At 35.4% G+C, this 17070-nt stretch overlaps 1 protein-coding gene across 8 annotated transcripts in view; it reads left to right on the forward strand.

The window, feature by feature from the left end:
* The window catches only part of RB1CC1 (RB1 inducible coiled-coil 1), a 78138-nt gene that overhangs the window by 41872 nt on the left and 19196 nt on the right, over window positions 1–17070 (forward strand). For all 8 annotated transcript variants that reach the window (XM_075141863.1, XM_075141866.1, XM_075141859.1 and 5 more), the window contains 6 exons: window positions 930–1116; window positions 1196–1277; window positions 2161–2222; window positions 3263–3366; window positions 5718–5844; window positions 12144–14059. In XM_075141863.1, coding sequence (XP_074997964.1) covers window positions 930–1116; window positions 1196–1277; window positions 2161–2222; window positions 3263–3366; window positions 5718–5844; window positions 12144–14059 — 2478 coding nt within the window. The remainder of the gene's footprint in view (window positions 1–929; window positions 1117–1195; window positions 1278–2160; window positions 2223–3262; window positions 3367–5717; window positions 5845–12143; window positions 14060–17070) is intronic.

Raw genomic sequence — 17070 nt, forward strand, 5'->3', positions numbered from 1 at the left:
TTCTTAGAGTTTAAATGGTCTTCATATCAATAAAACAATATCCAAGAACCTACAATCCCCTCCCCTCTCATCAACTTCAGAAGCCGTCAGTATCTTATTTAAAGTTTGACTGGCAATTATATTGATGTTTTCAAAGGATTATAATAAGCATAAGTAAAACACTCTTCAGTAGCTTGTGGTCACATCAAAACAGAAAAACATGCCAGTAGTTTGATTTAGTTCATGAAAAATAATTATATGCAGTCACAGCCAGTAAAAACGATAATTTTTCATGTAAGCATCATTCCTGTATACCATGGAAGGCAGTAAGTAGTCTATATTGTTCAATGGGAAATACAGTTTTTCACACTACTACACTTTAATTATTAAGCTTTAGATAATTTGTCATGTCAGATACATAGGAATACTATACCGAGTTTAACAATTTTTGAAAGAAAAGCTTTGTTTATGCTAGCAGCTAATAATTAGGCGACATTGTGACCCTGTTAGACTTGCACGCTGGATATCCATCAAGTAGATTTTTTTGTTGTTTGTTTTTCCTTCTTGAAGAGATTGCAGTTTGTATAGATGAGGCAGGTGCAAAGTACAGGAAGAAGTAAAGCAGAATCAGCAGTGCACTAGTGACAAAGATTCCTCCTAAGGTTATGTATGCTAAGACCATTACTTGTCAAAAGCAATACCTTAACTCGAATGATGGTAAGTGTTCATTTTTGGAGCACTGTTACGGATATCTTACTGCGAGAAGTTAACAGGGAACTGCAAGGCAATAGCTGAATTCTGAATTGCTTGGTACTTCCAGATAGCCTGTTGTCCCATGTAAAATGATGTCATTGTTCAGTTCATCCAGACATGTTGCTAATCTTAGTGAAATGTAAATGTGGAAAAGATGACTAAGTTGTTATCTTCTAAAGTGTAACCTACTTTTGTAGGTGGTGTTGTTTTGTCATGCTTCATGCTGACCAAGATGGAGAGAAACTACAAGCATTGCTTCGTCTTGTAACAGAGCTCCTAGAAAGGGTCAAGGTTGTAGAGGCTCTCAGTACTGTTCCTCAAATGTACTGTCTAGCTGTTGTTGAGGTTGTGAGGAGAAAAATGTTCATAAAACACTACAGGGAGGTAAGTAGTAAAACTTCAAGAACAAACCTTTGTGTCAATTTATAAATTAACAACTAACTACATATTTTCCTTTCCACAGTGGGCGGGTGCTTTAATAAAAGATGGGAAGCACCTATATGAAGCTGAAAAAGCAAAAAGGGAATCTTTTGGTAAACTGTTCAGTAAGTACTTTCTCTTTTATGAAATCAGAATTGTGGTTAAGTATGACTTTTGTCTTTGTAGTTAAAATACTTTCATTATATTGTAGTTTAAATACCTGCATATTTTATTTTTTACTTACATCGGAAATGCATGCAGTGTGCCAGATGCTCCTATTATGAACAGAATATTTTTCTGTTAATTTTTCTATTAATCAAATTAGTGAACTGTTTCATATAGATTATCCAAAATACTGTGAAAGTTCTAATTAGTTTAATGCTTGTAAAAAATAAGATCTCTAATTATTACGTTTGAATGCAGTTTCTGTTTGAATGTGCTCTGCGAGCTTTACTGTTCTTTTAAATAACACTTTTGTAACCATTACTGAATATTTGAGTATTGTTACGACTTCTGTACTACTCCAGAAAAAAAACAAGAACGAAGACCCATGTCTAAAGAGCTTGACCAGAGGTTAAAAAAAATAAATTAAAAATGAAGTTGCTGATAAAAGAAATCTGATTATTTTTTTCTTTTTTCTGCAACGTATGCAACTTATGTTCTGAATGAACTACTAAAATAAGAAAATTGAGCAAAAGGTTATCAAAATTTTGGAAAGGAGATTAGCAAGATTACAATGAAAATTTGAAAAAGGAGTTGAGGCTTTTATAGGGGTGAACATTAAGCAAAAAGAGGCTGCAATGAAGTGAGAAGTTCTACTTTCGTGGTGGGTTTTGTGTCAAATTCTGTGGTCACTTGTGATTTTTATGTTGTCAAGAAGTGGCATAGTTAGTAATGCTTTCAAATTTAGTTCAGCTGTTAAACTGCAGTAGCTTAACTGTTTTCTCTTGAGGCATTGTTTGTATATTGCATTTCTTTCTTTTAAATAACCACTTCTTCTTTGCCCAGGGAAGTCTTTTCTAAGAAATCGTTTGTTTAGAGGACTTGACTCCTGGCCTCCATCCTTTTGTGTATGTACTCAATATCATCTTGGTTTTATTTCATTTTTATAAACACTACTTCCATAAATAAACACTACTTCCATAAATTAAAAACCTAAGCTTAATTCATTCAAGCTGTGTGCCTGTCACATTGCTCTGACAGATGAGCTAGTGCTGGGAGCTAGTGTTCTTTGCTATTTCAAGTGACCTATATTAATATCAGTTTGTAACTTGCAGTGTGGTGGGAGAGGAAATGTCAACTCAATACTCCTTTTTAACAAGGAGTCTGTGGTATTGAACAAAAAATTCCTATTAATGATCAGAAAAAAGAAGCCAATAGGAATAATTTCATCATCTAATCCACTCTTCTTAATAATAAAGCCATAAAATTAGTCGGGTGGTAAAAGCAAATAAAAGATTTTCATGTTTTTCTATAATCACTGGATGAGTGGAAAAACATTTTCATCTCTTTATTGGCTGATAACATGAAGGGGTGAAAAAGTATAGCTGTAATCAAGCATTGCCTGTTAACTGTGATTTCATACAGCTTGGTTAATTCAAGTACGATAACTCTCCCTGATTCTAATGTTGCCATCTCACTTTGCCTCACTTAACCTTTTCAGCTTCTCCTTTATAGCTTTTTTTTGAAAGGATACTTGGAAAAATAAGAATGCCACTCGTTTCAGTGTGTTAAATACTGAACTGAGTTAATACTTACTTGACTGTATGTTTGGTAGCACAATAAGTAAAGCTTCAGTGCCGTCTCGTATCCCTTATCTTTTTAAACACGTCCTTAATGTTTATGAAGCTTAGTAACAGGGAGGAAGTACTGCTGCCCAAGGCACAATGGATAGAATTAATGGCTATAAATGTAAATCAAATTTTTTTTGGGGGGTGGGAGTGGGCCAGACGTGGTTCCTTTAAAAAAAGTATGAAATCTTTTGAGAGAGAGATCAGTTTAACTGCAACTTTTCCGTGTTATTAATTAAGCTCTTTTTTAATCCTTCCTTAGTCATCTTGATATTATTTACCTTAACAACAATGTGTAAATTAATTTCCTCTTAATACAGACACGAAAACCTCGCAGATTTGACAGTGAGCTTCCAGATATCTCATTAAGTGACTTGCAGTTTTTGCAGTCATTTTGTCCTTCAGAAGTACAGCCGTTACTCAGGTAAATCACTTTTTTAAACTGTGTGTGCTATGGAAATAGCTTCCCTTTCTGTCCTGCTCCTACCCACAATTCATTTTTCTTAAGGAACAGACAAGGATATTTTTTTGAACTAATATCATTCTTAATCAATGCTCTTCAATGACTTAATGCAAATACTTATTGCCTATATGCTTCCTGTACTCAAGCTCAGATGATTTGAACACGTGTATTCTGTATTGAGGTGTAAAGGATGTTGGGTGTTCCTCTGAGCTGCGTCATAGTTAAAACCCGAAAAACTCTGGTTGTCAGTTTTAAACTGAAATAAACTCAAAACTTCATGTATGTTTTGTCAGATCAGAATTAGACTTATTTTTTTCATTTGCACATTGTTAATGGGGTATTCTGGAGAAAATAAAATAAATTTCTTTAGGCCAGCGTGAGATCATAGAGGTCTCCTGTATTCAATTATTGCTTTTTCTCTGACAGACTTATCTTGCTAAAAGGTGTATGGTGTCAGTGCCTCTCTCTGGAAAAGTTGACTGTTAGAGTGAGCTTTCAAACTCATAAGTCTTAAGCCTGTAGCAATTGGATAGAGAAATGCCAACCAAGATAATGGACAAGGAATAGGCAGTAGCAAGTTCTATGTAAGGTTCTGTCTAGGAAGAGACCTGTCTGTCAGTATGACCATAATCAGATGATGCAGGGTATCCATCATCCTTCTGCTAGAAGAGATCTGCAGTTAGAGATTTGCTAAGATTCCATTTTTTAGTCCCAAGGCCACAATCCCACAGAGGATGATAAGGTAAATCCAAAAGGAGGATGCTCCCCTGTCATCTGTCAGGTTCACCAACAGTATCAGCCTGATATTGGTTTTTGGTGCACAGTGCAGGAGCTGAATTCACTGCTGTTTTCATCTCTATTTTGTACTGGCATTCTTTTTGATTCAGAATTCCTGGCCATCGTTCTGCTATTGCTGCTGGAATTAAAAATAAGTATAGGTGAGCTTAGTCTGCTTGACAGTGGATTTGCCCTAGATCACGATACAGCTGCTGTACCCTTTGAATTTCTCTTGTTATGCTCCTAGGCTTGCTCCTTAGTGATTCTGCAGGAAAAAAAAATTGCAAACTGTAGTATCATACTACTGATATTTGCCTGATTTTTTGCATTTGTAAGAATTCTACAACCTTCCTGGGAAGTTCAGACTAAGCTCAGGAAGAATTTTGCTTTGCTATTGTCAGAAAACCAATCACTAACCAAACTGTTTTAATTGGTCAGAATTGTAGTGACATAGCTTTCCACTTGATGGCAATAGAGGTGGGATTATGTCATGTTCCTCCTGGTTTCTGGGCTCAGGGTTACATTTGGTGGAAATATTGATGATAGTGGTGGACTTGGAACTCGGGTGGGTAAGGCTGTCGCACACCTTTGTAGAAACTGAGCTGCAGAAGAAACAACTTTGGTATTTTCATTTAACATCTAAAAAGCAAGCAGTAGGTAAACAGAGACCCAGCACAGAGTCCTTTTCTATCAGCACTGAACCCCTGAGATGCATAATTAAAGCGATGCTTCTGTTTACTTACAATGCTTCAGTCTTCTCAACTTACATGTTTGAGCAATTATTGAAATCTTAATTCTACAAATATATACTACGTGCCACTTGCCCTGTGTATTGAATAGAGAATGCAAAATACATTGAAGTGTAATCTGCTTTTATTATATTGTTAGTCTAAATGAACTCCTGCTTCATGGTTTCAGTGGAGCTGTTCCTGAACAAAGTAAAAATTCTGGATATATACAGACTCTCAAAAAAAATTAAATGTTGCTTTTCCAGAAGTTTAGAAAACTTGCAATCAAAAGCTTATCTTGCAACACTTGCAATGTGATCATGACACATTAATCAGTCTTTTAGTTTAGGTTACCTATCATTAAAATAAAATAGTAGAGAATTTATAGCTACTTCAAAGGAAGACCTGGATTGGAGAGAATCCAACTGGAGAGAAGAATAGTCATTTGCAAACATAAGTGCTTCAATTACAGATCTAATCACTATCAATTCTCTTCTGTTACTGTTATTGTAACTCTAGGTACTACTGGTAAATGTTTTCCTGAGAAGGAAAGACTCTGACATAGTACTTCCCCATCGTTGTGTTTATCACTATCTACTCCTTAAAAGTTCTCAAGTTCTTAATATAAAACACAAATACCAGGTGGTTTTAGTGGGTTTTCCACGTAAAGTAGATGAAATGAAGAAAGTACAAACCTTATATGGAGGGAAGCTTAGTCTTGTTTGAATATACACATAATAATTTAATATATTTGAATATTAGATTAACAATGTGGAAAAAAATTTTTAATCCTATACTGTTTTTAAGGGTTCCTATACTTTGTGACTTTGAACCTCTTCACCAGCATGTACGTGCTCTACATAACCTGGTAAAAGCAGCACAGAGTTTGGATGAAATGTCACAAACCATTACAGACCTGCTGAATGAACAAAAGGTATTTTTGTTTTTCTTTACCAAGAAAAGAGAATATTCTATTCAAAAGAATAGAATATTTTCATAGTATTGTTTTATCAACCTTTTCAGAAAGAAACTTTGTTTTTCCCAATGTAAAGATTAGTTGGTCTCATAACTGCATAATAATAGCTTCCTTTCGAATCACGTACTAATAAATATTTTGAGAATTTTGAGCTCTTCAGCGAGTAAAGTGAGTCTATCTAGAGAATAGTCAAAAGATCTTAAATATCTTCTAAACATTTAGCAGATGCTTGTATTCCACAGAAATTGTAGACGGAGAATTACTCTGTTAAGATTTCTGCTCTCTGCTATTTTCTCAAGCTTCTGTGTGCAGAATGTGTGCATTTTGCCTTTGTTGCTTTAGTTTGTATTTAATGAAAGTGTTTGTTACTTCTCCAGATGTTTGCATTGCTGCTTGAAGTCCTTTTGGCACAAGCAGTTAAGGAGAATTTAGGACATTGGTTGTCCCCATTAGCCTGAATATTACTGTATCATCTACTCCTTTGTTGCAGTCCTGCTTTTTGGGGAAGGAAAGAAATATGTGCAGTCTTTTTTTTTGAGTATAGAAGGAACAGATGGCAAAAAGAACTCAGATTCTTTCGTGTAGAAACTCTGTTTCTGCCAGTCACTTTTGATTGCTTCTATGCGTTCAGTCTCTGATTTTCATAATACACCAAAGGGGTCCTTTTAGCTTCTGTAGCCTGTCCCAGTTGAAACCCTGGGTGAATTTATGAATGCTTAAAATTATATGTGAAGTTGACTGCTTCCAGTTGGGTTTCTTTAGCAGTTCTGCTGTAGGAAAAAAGTGTCATTGGGAAAAAAGTGTGCGACTGTTATCTACAGTGTAAGTGTTTGTATGCATTTTGATGCTGACTAGAAGCATCTTCTGTAACTACCAAGGTTATGGGCATGTTCAGTTTTGAATTAACAAATTCCTGCTTAAACCAGGTGACATGAAGTCCTCTATCTTTTTACTCCTCTGGAACTTGAACAAGAGATTTACTGGAAGTCTTTCATTTATGTAAAATATGAGATCTGGGCTGCTCATTGTTCTGTAATATAGAAAAGGTGTGTCATTTATGTCATATCTTAGCTCTTTTCGGTCTTTATGAAGATTCATTTTTATATGAACAGCCGTTAAGAACAAAAGTGTTAGGGCCTGATCACTGTATTAGCCAATGGAATGGCTAGGAGTGGTGTAAATTTTGTGACATCTGGGAGTTTTCTTAACATGCTCTTCCAAAAGACCATGCTCTGAGATATAGGAGTCAACCCCCAGCATCCTGAAATTTATCTCATAAGAAACCAGGATAGTGGCAGGTGTTCTAACGAATTCATTTTTCACTAAGGCTTGCATTGTTAGAAGAGTGTGAAATAAATCAAAATAAATCAAAATTTTTAATCCAAAATACACATAACAACAGTGGAAAAATAAACAGGAAAGATGCCTTACTTGTTCAAGACTTGATGGTTTGCCTTTCTTCGTTCAGACTTGCTTATCTGAGAAATTTTTATCAGTGTCTGGCTGCACAAAAAAGGTGTTTGCCAAATCAGGAGGATCTGTTCTTTCCACTCTCTCTTTTGCTGTGCTTTGACCAGTTTGAATTCTTGGCTGACTCAGAAATGTCAAGTGCTTAGACAGATTTGGATAATTGTCCCTTTCCTTAGAGTAAATTGCATTGCACAGTCAAAGCTGGGCCATTCATGATGTCATCTTGAAAATGTCTATCTCTGTGTGTAATTTCAATGATTCATTTGAACTCTTTTTTGGAATTGAAGCAAATAGATCTGTCAGATTTTTTTTCCTTCTCAATGACGGTGCTCTTGTTATTACTTGATGAAAGATACTAGGTCTTTCTCTGTGTTGCTTTGTCCCACAGATGGTCTAGAAGTGTTTTTTAAATTATACTACTTTTGTCTGTGTTCTTTTTTTGCGTAGAATTACTGAAATAATTTGAAAATGTTCTTTTCTTATCCTTAGTATTGCTGGGAATTTACAGTATATAATTAGAAGGATGAATAAACATTTAATAATATTCCTGAATATGCCTACAGCTTCATGCACCTACACATTCTGTTTGTGAACTGTAAGATATCGTCCCTGCAGTTTGCTGCAGAGTTGGTGATGACTGTGCAGGCATTGAGTGTTGCTTATGTAGCAGGACGTTGTTCTTGTCCTCTCCTAAGGAGACACTTTCGACCCCAACCTCCCTTTCCATACAAGTGGCAGCAAAAGCCTGGTTCTTTAAGTTGGACTGGGGTAGTTTCCCTGGCTTGTTGGTAGTGCAGCAGTTTAGCTCTTTCTGGGTCAGGTGGGAGTTCATCCTACTGCATCAGCCACAGCAGCTGGTCTTTTGATAGTTGCTTTAGGCAGGAGAGAAAAGCTGTGGCTGCAGACAAATGAGCAAAGAGGAAGTCAGAGAGGAGATCCAGTACCTTACAGGGGAGGTTAGTACCATTTCTTTTTAAGTGTCCCCGTAACTCTTACTATTTCAGCTTTCAAGTTCATAGAACATTAATGATGATATGCTTCTCTATCTGATATCTGATTTCTTTTTTTAGTATTACATCAGAGTAGTTAAAGAACATTTTTGCTTAATTTGTTACTACTTTGAAATCTATTTTCCTTTTTAAACCTCTCTGCTTATTCTTTGTAATTTAATAGTCTCACACCAAAGATATTGCTGTGCCCTCTCATTTCCATAATACAGACAAAGTTTAAGCAGATCAGTGATTGGGTTAAAGATGTCCAGGAGAAAGTTAAGGCCCCTGTAGGAATCAGGTAAGATGATTTAAGGTGTCTTCTCCACGGTTAGTAGGTGATTAACATACGCAATCCTTTGGTATTAAAAGTTTCTCTTGTAAGAGAAGCTGGCTTTTCAAGTAAGATTATGAACCTACCATTTGTTCTAGTTGAGTTCGAAATTCAAACAGTTTGTAATCCTTCCAAGAACTGCCCCATTCCCTGACTGTTTATCATAGTAACATGACTAGAACAAGGCATGTAGTCCTGCAACACCTGAGAACTTAAAAATTAACTCTGCTTCTCTGTCTCTGCTTTCTATTTTTTCTTGTTTGCTCTTGACTCCTTTTCCTTTGTCATCACAGGAATTACAGTGTATGACATATGCATACATTGCTGCCTGTAGATTGTAAGTAGACTAGATGGCAGGCATCAGCTTCTCAGGGAAATAGGCAACAGTAAACACAGTCTTTGTTTTGTTTTCTTCTTTATGCTATATTCTTAGTCTTTACCTTTTAGGATGATTCTGCAGGGATGCCAAAAGTAGATACCATCTTTCCTTTGCACTTGGCTTTCTATAGGGCCTTCTAATATTCAAAGTCTTTGAAGTGCTTTTTTAGTATGTGCTTGCTAGCTATTATTATTGTTAAAGCTCTGGTTTAAAAATGTTAGATGTTTGTCACTTAAAGCATATCCTTTGAATCCAGGAATGTATCCTTCAATATTTCTTTTTCTAAGTTTTCTTAGATAAACAGCAAGTTGAAATTAAACCCCAGGGAAATGCTTAAACCTGGACTAATAGTACCTTTAACAAAAGGAGCATTTCCCTTTAACTTTTTTTGTCTCATGTCCTGTTTCATTTTTGATAACTAAAGACAGTATTATGTATATAATGAACATAAGTTTTTTACAGTGTGTTTTCATCATTGGATTTCAAAATCATTGTACGATTTACCTTCATATAGATGCAAAGGCTAATGGAGATGAGATGTAAATGCAGCTCTGCTATATAGATGAGTGTCAGAGCTGGAAATAGATTCTTCTTAAATCTCAGTTCAGAATTCAATCACACTACATCTCGTACAGAGAAGAATAGGGTCCCTTTTTGGGTAGCAGCCATTTGTAAAAGATTGAGAAAACAAAAATCGGCTATTTATACATCAGCAGTCTGATATCTGTCACTTCTGTGTGTTTTTTTTGAAGTTCTGTTGCTGACCATTTATTGCCCAGCTCCACTAACTGTTGCCAGTCAAGTAGCTTGAGTTCAATGGGTAGCACAAGTTTCTTCAATAAAAACTAACGTACTAAAGAACACTAGATGTGATTTAAATGCATGAAGACAGTGTGGATGGTTTGGAAAAGAGGCACGAGCAGGATCATCAGGATTATCAGCTGGAGGGAATGTTGGCTTTTTGGAGAAGAGCACCATTCTGAAAGATCTCCCAGCACTTTGACACTGAACATCTTATGGGAATCTTTTACTGCAAATGTTCCGCTGAGTCTTTACAAACAGTTTCTTTTCAAGATGGTCACATTCCTCAGGTGAATAAGGTCAAACAAGTCCTTCAAGGATGAAGGAGGGAGAAGCAAGGTAATGGTTGGGCTATGGTGTTACAAACAATGCATCTGAGATCTTTCAGGACACTGATCCGTTCAAAAAACTCAACTTCTCTTCCAGTTTGTGATCCTGATGATCCTGCTCACGCCTCTTCACCCTGTGTGTCACAGATGCTCTCCTTATGTATTTTAACTGTGTGTATTTCACTGTAATTTTCTTAGGAAAAATTGCTTCGCTATCCATCCTATTACAAACTTGTTCAGGAATGCATTCTTGGTGGATACGAGGCTGTGTGTTGCTTTTTGGCTTCCACTGGGATGTGTTTTGCACTTGCTGAAGCTTGAGGTTTATATTTTTGTTTTAAAAATCTGCAGATGATATTATTGTTGGCATTAGGCCTTTTATATATTCCCTGTTGTATTTAATAGTTAACAGTATAAGACTTTACAGGTTGACCATTTGTTCCTAGTTCTGGTAGATGTGAAGATAGTAAAGGAAGAGGACTTTAATACACGTCACTTATTCTGTCAATGCAAGCTTGCAAGCAGTAAATTTATTATGTTAAATCTATTAAATAAATAGCAAAGATAAGAAAATCTATGACTGAAGTGTAATCTTGTAGATACATCATACTGTAAGTTAAATTGAGTTTTAGTCACATTTGAAAAGCTTGACAATCGCAGAACACAGGCTGTTGGCACAGTCTCTAAGGCCTTGCTGAGGTTGATTATTTTTTTTAAAGCATTTCAAATGGTGCTTTACTGAATTTCAAGTGCATAGAAATAGGTGCATGTAACGTGGCCTGCAGTTACAACTATTATAGCTATGATAAATCAAAATTAAGCTGAATTCACTTAAAGTATATATTCCATGGCAGTATAGAAAAGCATGGTATCTTTGAAATAGCAAAGATTGTTTTTCAAACACTGTGCATGAATTTACACTTTACAGTAGAGTATGCACTGGAACTTGATCTTGCTTTGTAATTCTTATAGTAATGAGATTTAAACATGTTATCTAATCACAATTAATTGGAAAATGGGTTTGAAGGTAAGTTTTTAGCCTTTTGAGAATCAAAAGCACTGGAATTGATCAGAATTACTTGGGAACAGTTCTGTCAAGGTGGAGAAGCTTTACTTAATCTTTGTATTGGTTTACAAGCTGCTGTTACTGATGGATGATTATGGGTGGTTATTCGAACTATCAGCTTTTCAGCTGAAGATTGAAGCGTCTGGTGCTACAGAATCAGGTTTGGTGGTATCCAGGGTCTAGAGGCAAAATGATAAAAATTGGGAGCGATGGGAGCAGCATGGAGGGGAAAAAAAAATCCACTCAGACTGTGATATCTTGCAAAAATCTGATTCTTGAAAAATCAGAATATTGCTTTTAATTAGAATGTGCCTTTCATTATACTGTCTTACTTTTACACTCTCACAAGAACAGTTCTCATGCATGTTTTTGATACGTTAGTATACAACAGTTTTGTTGTAGTGCAGCTTTTTGTAAACCTTCTTAATTTAGTATATTACACTGGATTACACTGATTTTAACAGCAGTATTAGCAACAATAAAATAAAAATATTTTAGTAACAAAATTATTAGGAGTACTGAAATAAATAGGCTGTTAGAAAACAAAGCCAATTTCTGACTGATTACTTCAGTTTTTTGTATCATCCAAACTTATTGTTTCAGCCCTTTCAAATACAGTTATACATGATCTATGTAGGACTTTTGGGTAGATGAACGTTTAGTATTTATGTATTTACAAATGGTGCGTTTTTGAAGCTTACTAGAAAATCTCTCTGAATTTCTGAAATTTTTGCTTAAATTTTAGTCGTATGTATTTTGGACTGTTACGGATAATAAGGCTGACTTTTTAAGTTCTTGTTTTTGCCTGGTAATTTTTAATCAATTTAAAATATTAACACTTTTGCCTATCACTTTGTTAAATGTTTGTTTCATATTTTATAACTTGTAGGCCTCCAACAGTCAAGCATCACCACAATCTGCTACTACACCAAGGATGGAAAGTACAACAGGAACTGCAGTTGCTACCTCTTCAAGAACTCCTCCATCGCTCAGTCTTCAGGGTCCCCTGTGTCCTCCTGTGTGTCCCCCAGCTCCATTAGAAGAATTGTCTCCAGACAGCATTGATGCTCATACATTTGATTTTGAAACTATCGCCCATCCAAACTTGGAGCAAGCTCTTAAGCAAGGATCATTAGACTTGGATTCATTAGCAGAAAGTCCAGAATCTGATTTTATGTCAGCGGTAAATGAATTTGTAATAGAGGAAAATCCAGTATCTCCTAATGTAATAAGTGATCCACAAAGTCCAGAAATGATGGTGGAATCTCTTTATTCTTCAGTTATCAATGCAATAGACAGTAGACGTATGCAAGATACAAATTCTTGTGTAAAGGACATTTCAGTAGAAAATGCATCTCTCAGTGTTTGCATGGAGAAGTGTAGGGTTATTGCCCAAGACTCAAAGGTACATTTAAGAGGTATAAAAGAAGATCTTTGCCACTTTAGAACACTTGTACAAAGAGAACAGTGTGACTTTTCTAATTCTTTAAAATGCACTTCGTTAGAAATAGTAAGTACTATTGAGAAGGTAAAACTTTCACTTGAAAAAACACTAAAAGATAAACATCAAAAAGAATTACAGTCTTTGAAAAGTGAATATGAAACTAAAATTAATAAATTATTGGAGGATGGTGAAGAAAATAAAAAGAAGATTAAAAAGTTAAAAGGTGATTTATTAGGCCTTGAGGAAGTTCTTCAGAATAAGAATGATGAATTTGCAATGGTAAAAAATGAGAAAGAAGCTGTAGTTTGCCTTCAGAATGAAAAAGACCAGAAATTACTTGAATTGGAATGCCAAATGAAGACACAAAATTGTGAAATTAAGGAACTGAGACAGTCACGTGAGATAGTACTTGAAGACTTGAAAAAACTTCATGTTGAAAACGATGAAAAACTACAACTCCTGAGGGCAGAACTCGAGAGTTTAGAGCAAAACCATTTAAAAGAACTGGAAAGCAACCTACAAGCCAGGCATTTACAGGAATTTGAGAAGGTGCTAGCTGAGCACAAGGACTGTTTAGATAAATTAAAAAAAGAGAACCAGCATAGACTTGAACAAATGCAGGAATCTCATGCAGTAGTTGTGCAAGAGAAACAACAAGAAGTAGAAGAATTACAACTCAAGGTTTCAGATCTGTCTGATTTGAGGTGCAAATTAGAAGTTGAACTTGCCCTGAAAGAGGCAGAAACTGATGAAATGAAGCTTCTTTTGGAAGAAAGTAGAAACCAGCAACAAGAGACCTTAAAATCTCAGATTGATAAGGAAACTGAAAGCTTAAAAAAGGAGATAGATAAATTAAACAATAAAATACAAATTAACAGTGATGAATATCAAGTGGGTTTATCGGAACTAAGGACTCTGATGACAATTGAGAAAGATCAGTGCATTTCTGAGCTAGTAGACAGATATGAAGAAGAATCAAATTTGCTTAGAACTGAACTAAATAAAGTAACACTTCTTCATCAAAAAACTTCTGAGGCAGAAAAAAGACTTTCAGAGCAAATAACGGAACTACAAAGTAAGTTAGAGTTGGAAGCGAATGCCCTAGAAAAGGAAAAAACAGAAAAATTGTCTCTCTGTGAGCAGCAGGAAAAATACGAAGCTATTATCCGTAAGCTTAAGGAAGAGAAAGAACTGTTAGTATCTAACCAAGAACAAGACAGGCAGTTGCTCATTCAGAAGCTCAATTGTGAAAAAGAGGATGCAGTACAAACTGCTTGTAAAGAGTTTGAATTACAGAGGGAAGCTGCTGAAAAAGGGCTTTTGGAAAAAATACAACAACTTGAGATGCAAGTAAATCGGAGGTACTGTAAGAATTAAGTTGCTGTGTTTTATTAGTATTTTAAAGTGATTAATGTGGTATATTCATGATGCACTATGCAGTAAGTAAAATTTCTACGTATTTGTAATAGTGTTTGTCTGGGTTGGTTTCTACATTCAGGTTTTGAGTTACTTCCATTTCATAGGTAGAGATATTCCTGTGTCTGTGGTTAATCTCAAAGATTGTAAAGTATCTTACACAATATTATTTCCAGACAGCAATGAAGGCTTTATATTTCAGTCTTGTAATGTTATGTTGAAGGAGTGTTTCCACAATAGCATATTGCTTGAAATTCTGATTTTGATGGTCTCAGCCTCTCTCTCCTTTCCCATCCTTTGCTCTGGTATTAGCACTGTGTGAGCGTGCAGTGGCTAGCTTTTAGGCTGATAACTTTCTTTTATTGGCTAACTATACACTCTTGTTGGTGCTAATGGTGGCATGAAAAAGGTTGTGGGAATATATATGATCGACTGAGAACTGTCTGATGGCCACCTGGAATTCCATTGACTTTAGCTGCCATGGTTATGTGTTTCAAGGGTCTTAAGTTTGAGCTTTATAATGAAACACACATGGGCAACATTATTTTAAAGAATATCCTAACATCATTGTTTTTCATTGTTAATTTCTGCAGTGTTTTTCCATTTTAAAAAGAAAAATATATTTTCCCTTGCCATAAATGCCTAGAATTACTCTTTCTGACTTCTCAAACCGTACCTACTTACTAGTTCATAATACCTGTCAGCAGAGTAGATTATGATGTTGTGGAATGGAAATACTAGAATTTTTCTATGTGGCTATGGCTTAAAAACAGTATTCTATTTTGAAATGCTAGAATTTGTCACTTACGTTTATGTAGTGTGAAGGAACGCAGCAGATAGATCTTGTTTGTACAATACCTAAATTTTTTTCTGGGTATTATGATATACCAAGTATGTGAAATGGGAAAAGACCAATAAAATGGACAGAATGGGCATAAAAACCAGAAGAGTACTGCAGAACATGAATACAGACTTAAGCTAGCATTTAACTTTAGAATATCAATGTAATGGGTTTTTTTAAAAAAAAAAAAAGGAAGGGGAGGGGAGGTTACGCAGAGAGTCCAACACGTACGCACAATTCGCTTACGTGGTGCAAGGGAAATCTGAATATCTGCTTCTCTTGAATTATCCACTTCAGTCCCACTAGCTCAGGATTTCGATATGCGAACATATCCGTCATTAAATAATGTTGTATCCGTGTCTGTGTTTTGTATGTCAGTGTATGAAAAAATATGTCAAGATAATATTACGGTTTTTCAATTAAGATTGGGATATAAAGAAATTAAGAACTGCCCTTCTTAATTGAACAAAATATTCTCTTAATGAAATATGGTGAATTGAGAAGGAAGAACATAAACCCTATGTTCTTTTCCTTTTATATGTATTAATGCACTGTAGAAGTTTTAAAAACTTGACTCAACAGGAAAAAGATGTACCTGTATCATCAGACTTTAAAAATCCACCATCTACACTTAAATTTAAACAACTTCTGAGCACAACTCTGTGTACTTTTGTACAAACTGGGTAAAACAGATAGTAATGTATTTCAAAGAAATATTATCTGCTTCAGTCTAAAGATGTGTTGGTACTTTGTTATGAGTTCTGTCAAGCAATTTAATTTTCAGTATGACGTTAAGATATGTATTGCCTCCTAAAGCTGCTCTTTATGCCTTTAATCTGCTGTTAGGCTTTTTCCTCTAGGAATAAAGACATGCAGTGTTTTATCTCCAGAGGGCATATATGTTACGTCTTAATATTATCTGTCTTAATATTTCAAAGTCACTGTCTAGCTGTTTGGTTTTTGAGTTCCTAAAACCCCAAGATATGTCGGTAATTCAAGTTGACTTGTTATCTTCACTCAGTCATCGTTTAGCAGTTAACTTGTAATGGTAGAAACCAGATTTTATTTGGCATGTGCCTATATGCTTGTCAGATAAGTGTTCTTTTCTGCAAGAGCAATGTTACATTAGCCATCCAGAAGGCATGGACAGGGAGGTGAATTGTTAAATTTGATCCGAGTGTTGCACTGATATCAGGAATTTAGTTTTTGAACTTACATGAAAACTAACAAAAATATTTAGAAGTGGCAAAGAAATGTTTGTGACCCACGCATCACCAACATATGAAAATTAATATGTTTTGGTTGTCATGTGCCTGGAATTCAAGTCGTCATGATTAGGAAAGACAATAAAACTGCAAGGCATTTGTAACTCTCCTATTTAATCTTTCTACTGTACGTAGTATGTACTAACCAAGATTAACTGACAAACACAATTTCTGTAATGACTTTCATTGTTAAGCAGTTTTCTGGTGAGTTAAAAGATTTATAACATTGTACAGAATGTTAAAAATAGAAAAGGAATCCTGACTGCTTTGAAAACTGAATTACAGCTTTGGTGTCTTCCGGTGTTGATATTGTCCAGCCGCTCCCATCAGACCACCATCAGTAGTGAAGCTTCTCTGTAGAGCATGTGCTCTCTCTTACAGCTACGCTTAATTTAGAAATAAATTGAAATCTAATCCAGCACAAAAATGCTTTCTCAATGGCATAAAAAAGATTTGCCTGGGTGTCTCATGACTTGTTTTGTTCTCTGCTTATTTTACTTCTGATTTCTGGAATGTCAAAGGTTGTTTTGCCACTCTAGGAACTTCTGTTGGCTTTCAGGGCTCTTTTATTTACAACTTCTTATGGCCTTTTTGAGTGCTTAGCTACTGCATAATCGTTTGTATCTTCAGTATATGCCCATGTGGTAGAACAGGGGTAGTGTTGTTTTCTTAGGGTAGAGCATTACAGTGTTTACCTGCAAAGGAACCCCAATCTCTGAAGAAATGTGCTTTTGGTGTCTTGAAAACACTAAAAAAAGTTAGACATAGTCACTATTGTCATAGTTGTGGAGACCTTTGCAGATTCAATAGTGATACAGTGACAAGGTTTAAAAACTAGGAATGTATGTTA

The sequence above is a fragment of the Calonectris borealis genome, chromosome 2, assembly GCF_964195595.1.
Source record: "Calonectris borealis chromosome 2, bCalBor7.hap1.2, whole genome shotgun sequence".
NCBI lineage: Eukaryota > Metazoa > Chordata > Aves > Procellariiformes > Procellariidae > Calonectris > Calonectris borealis.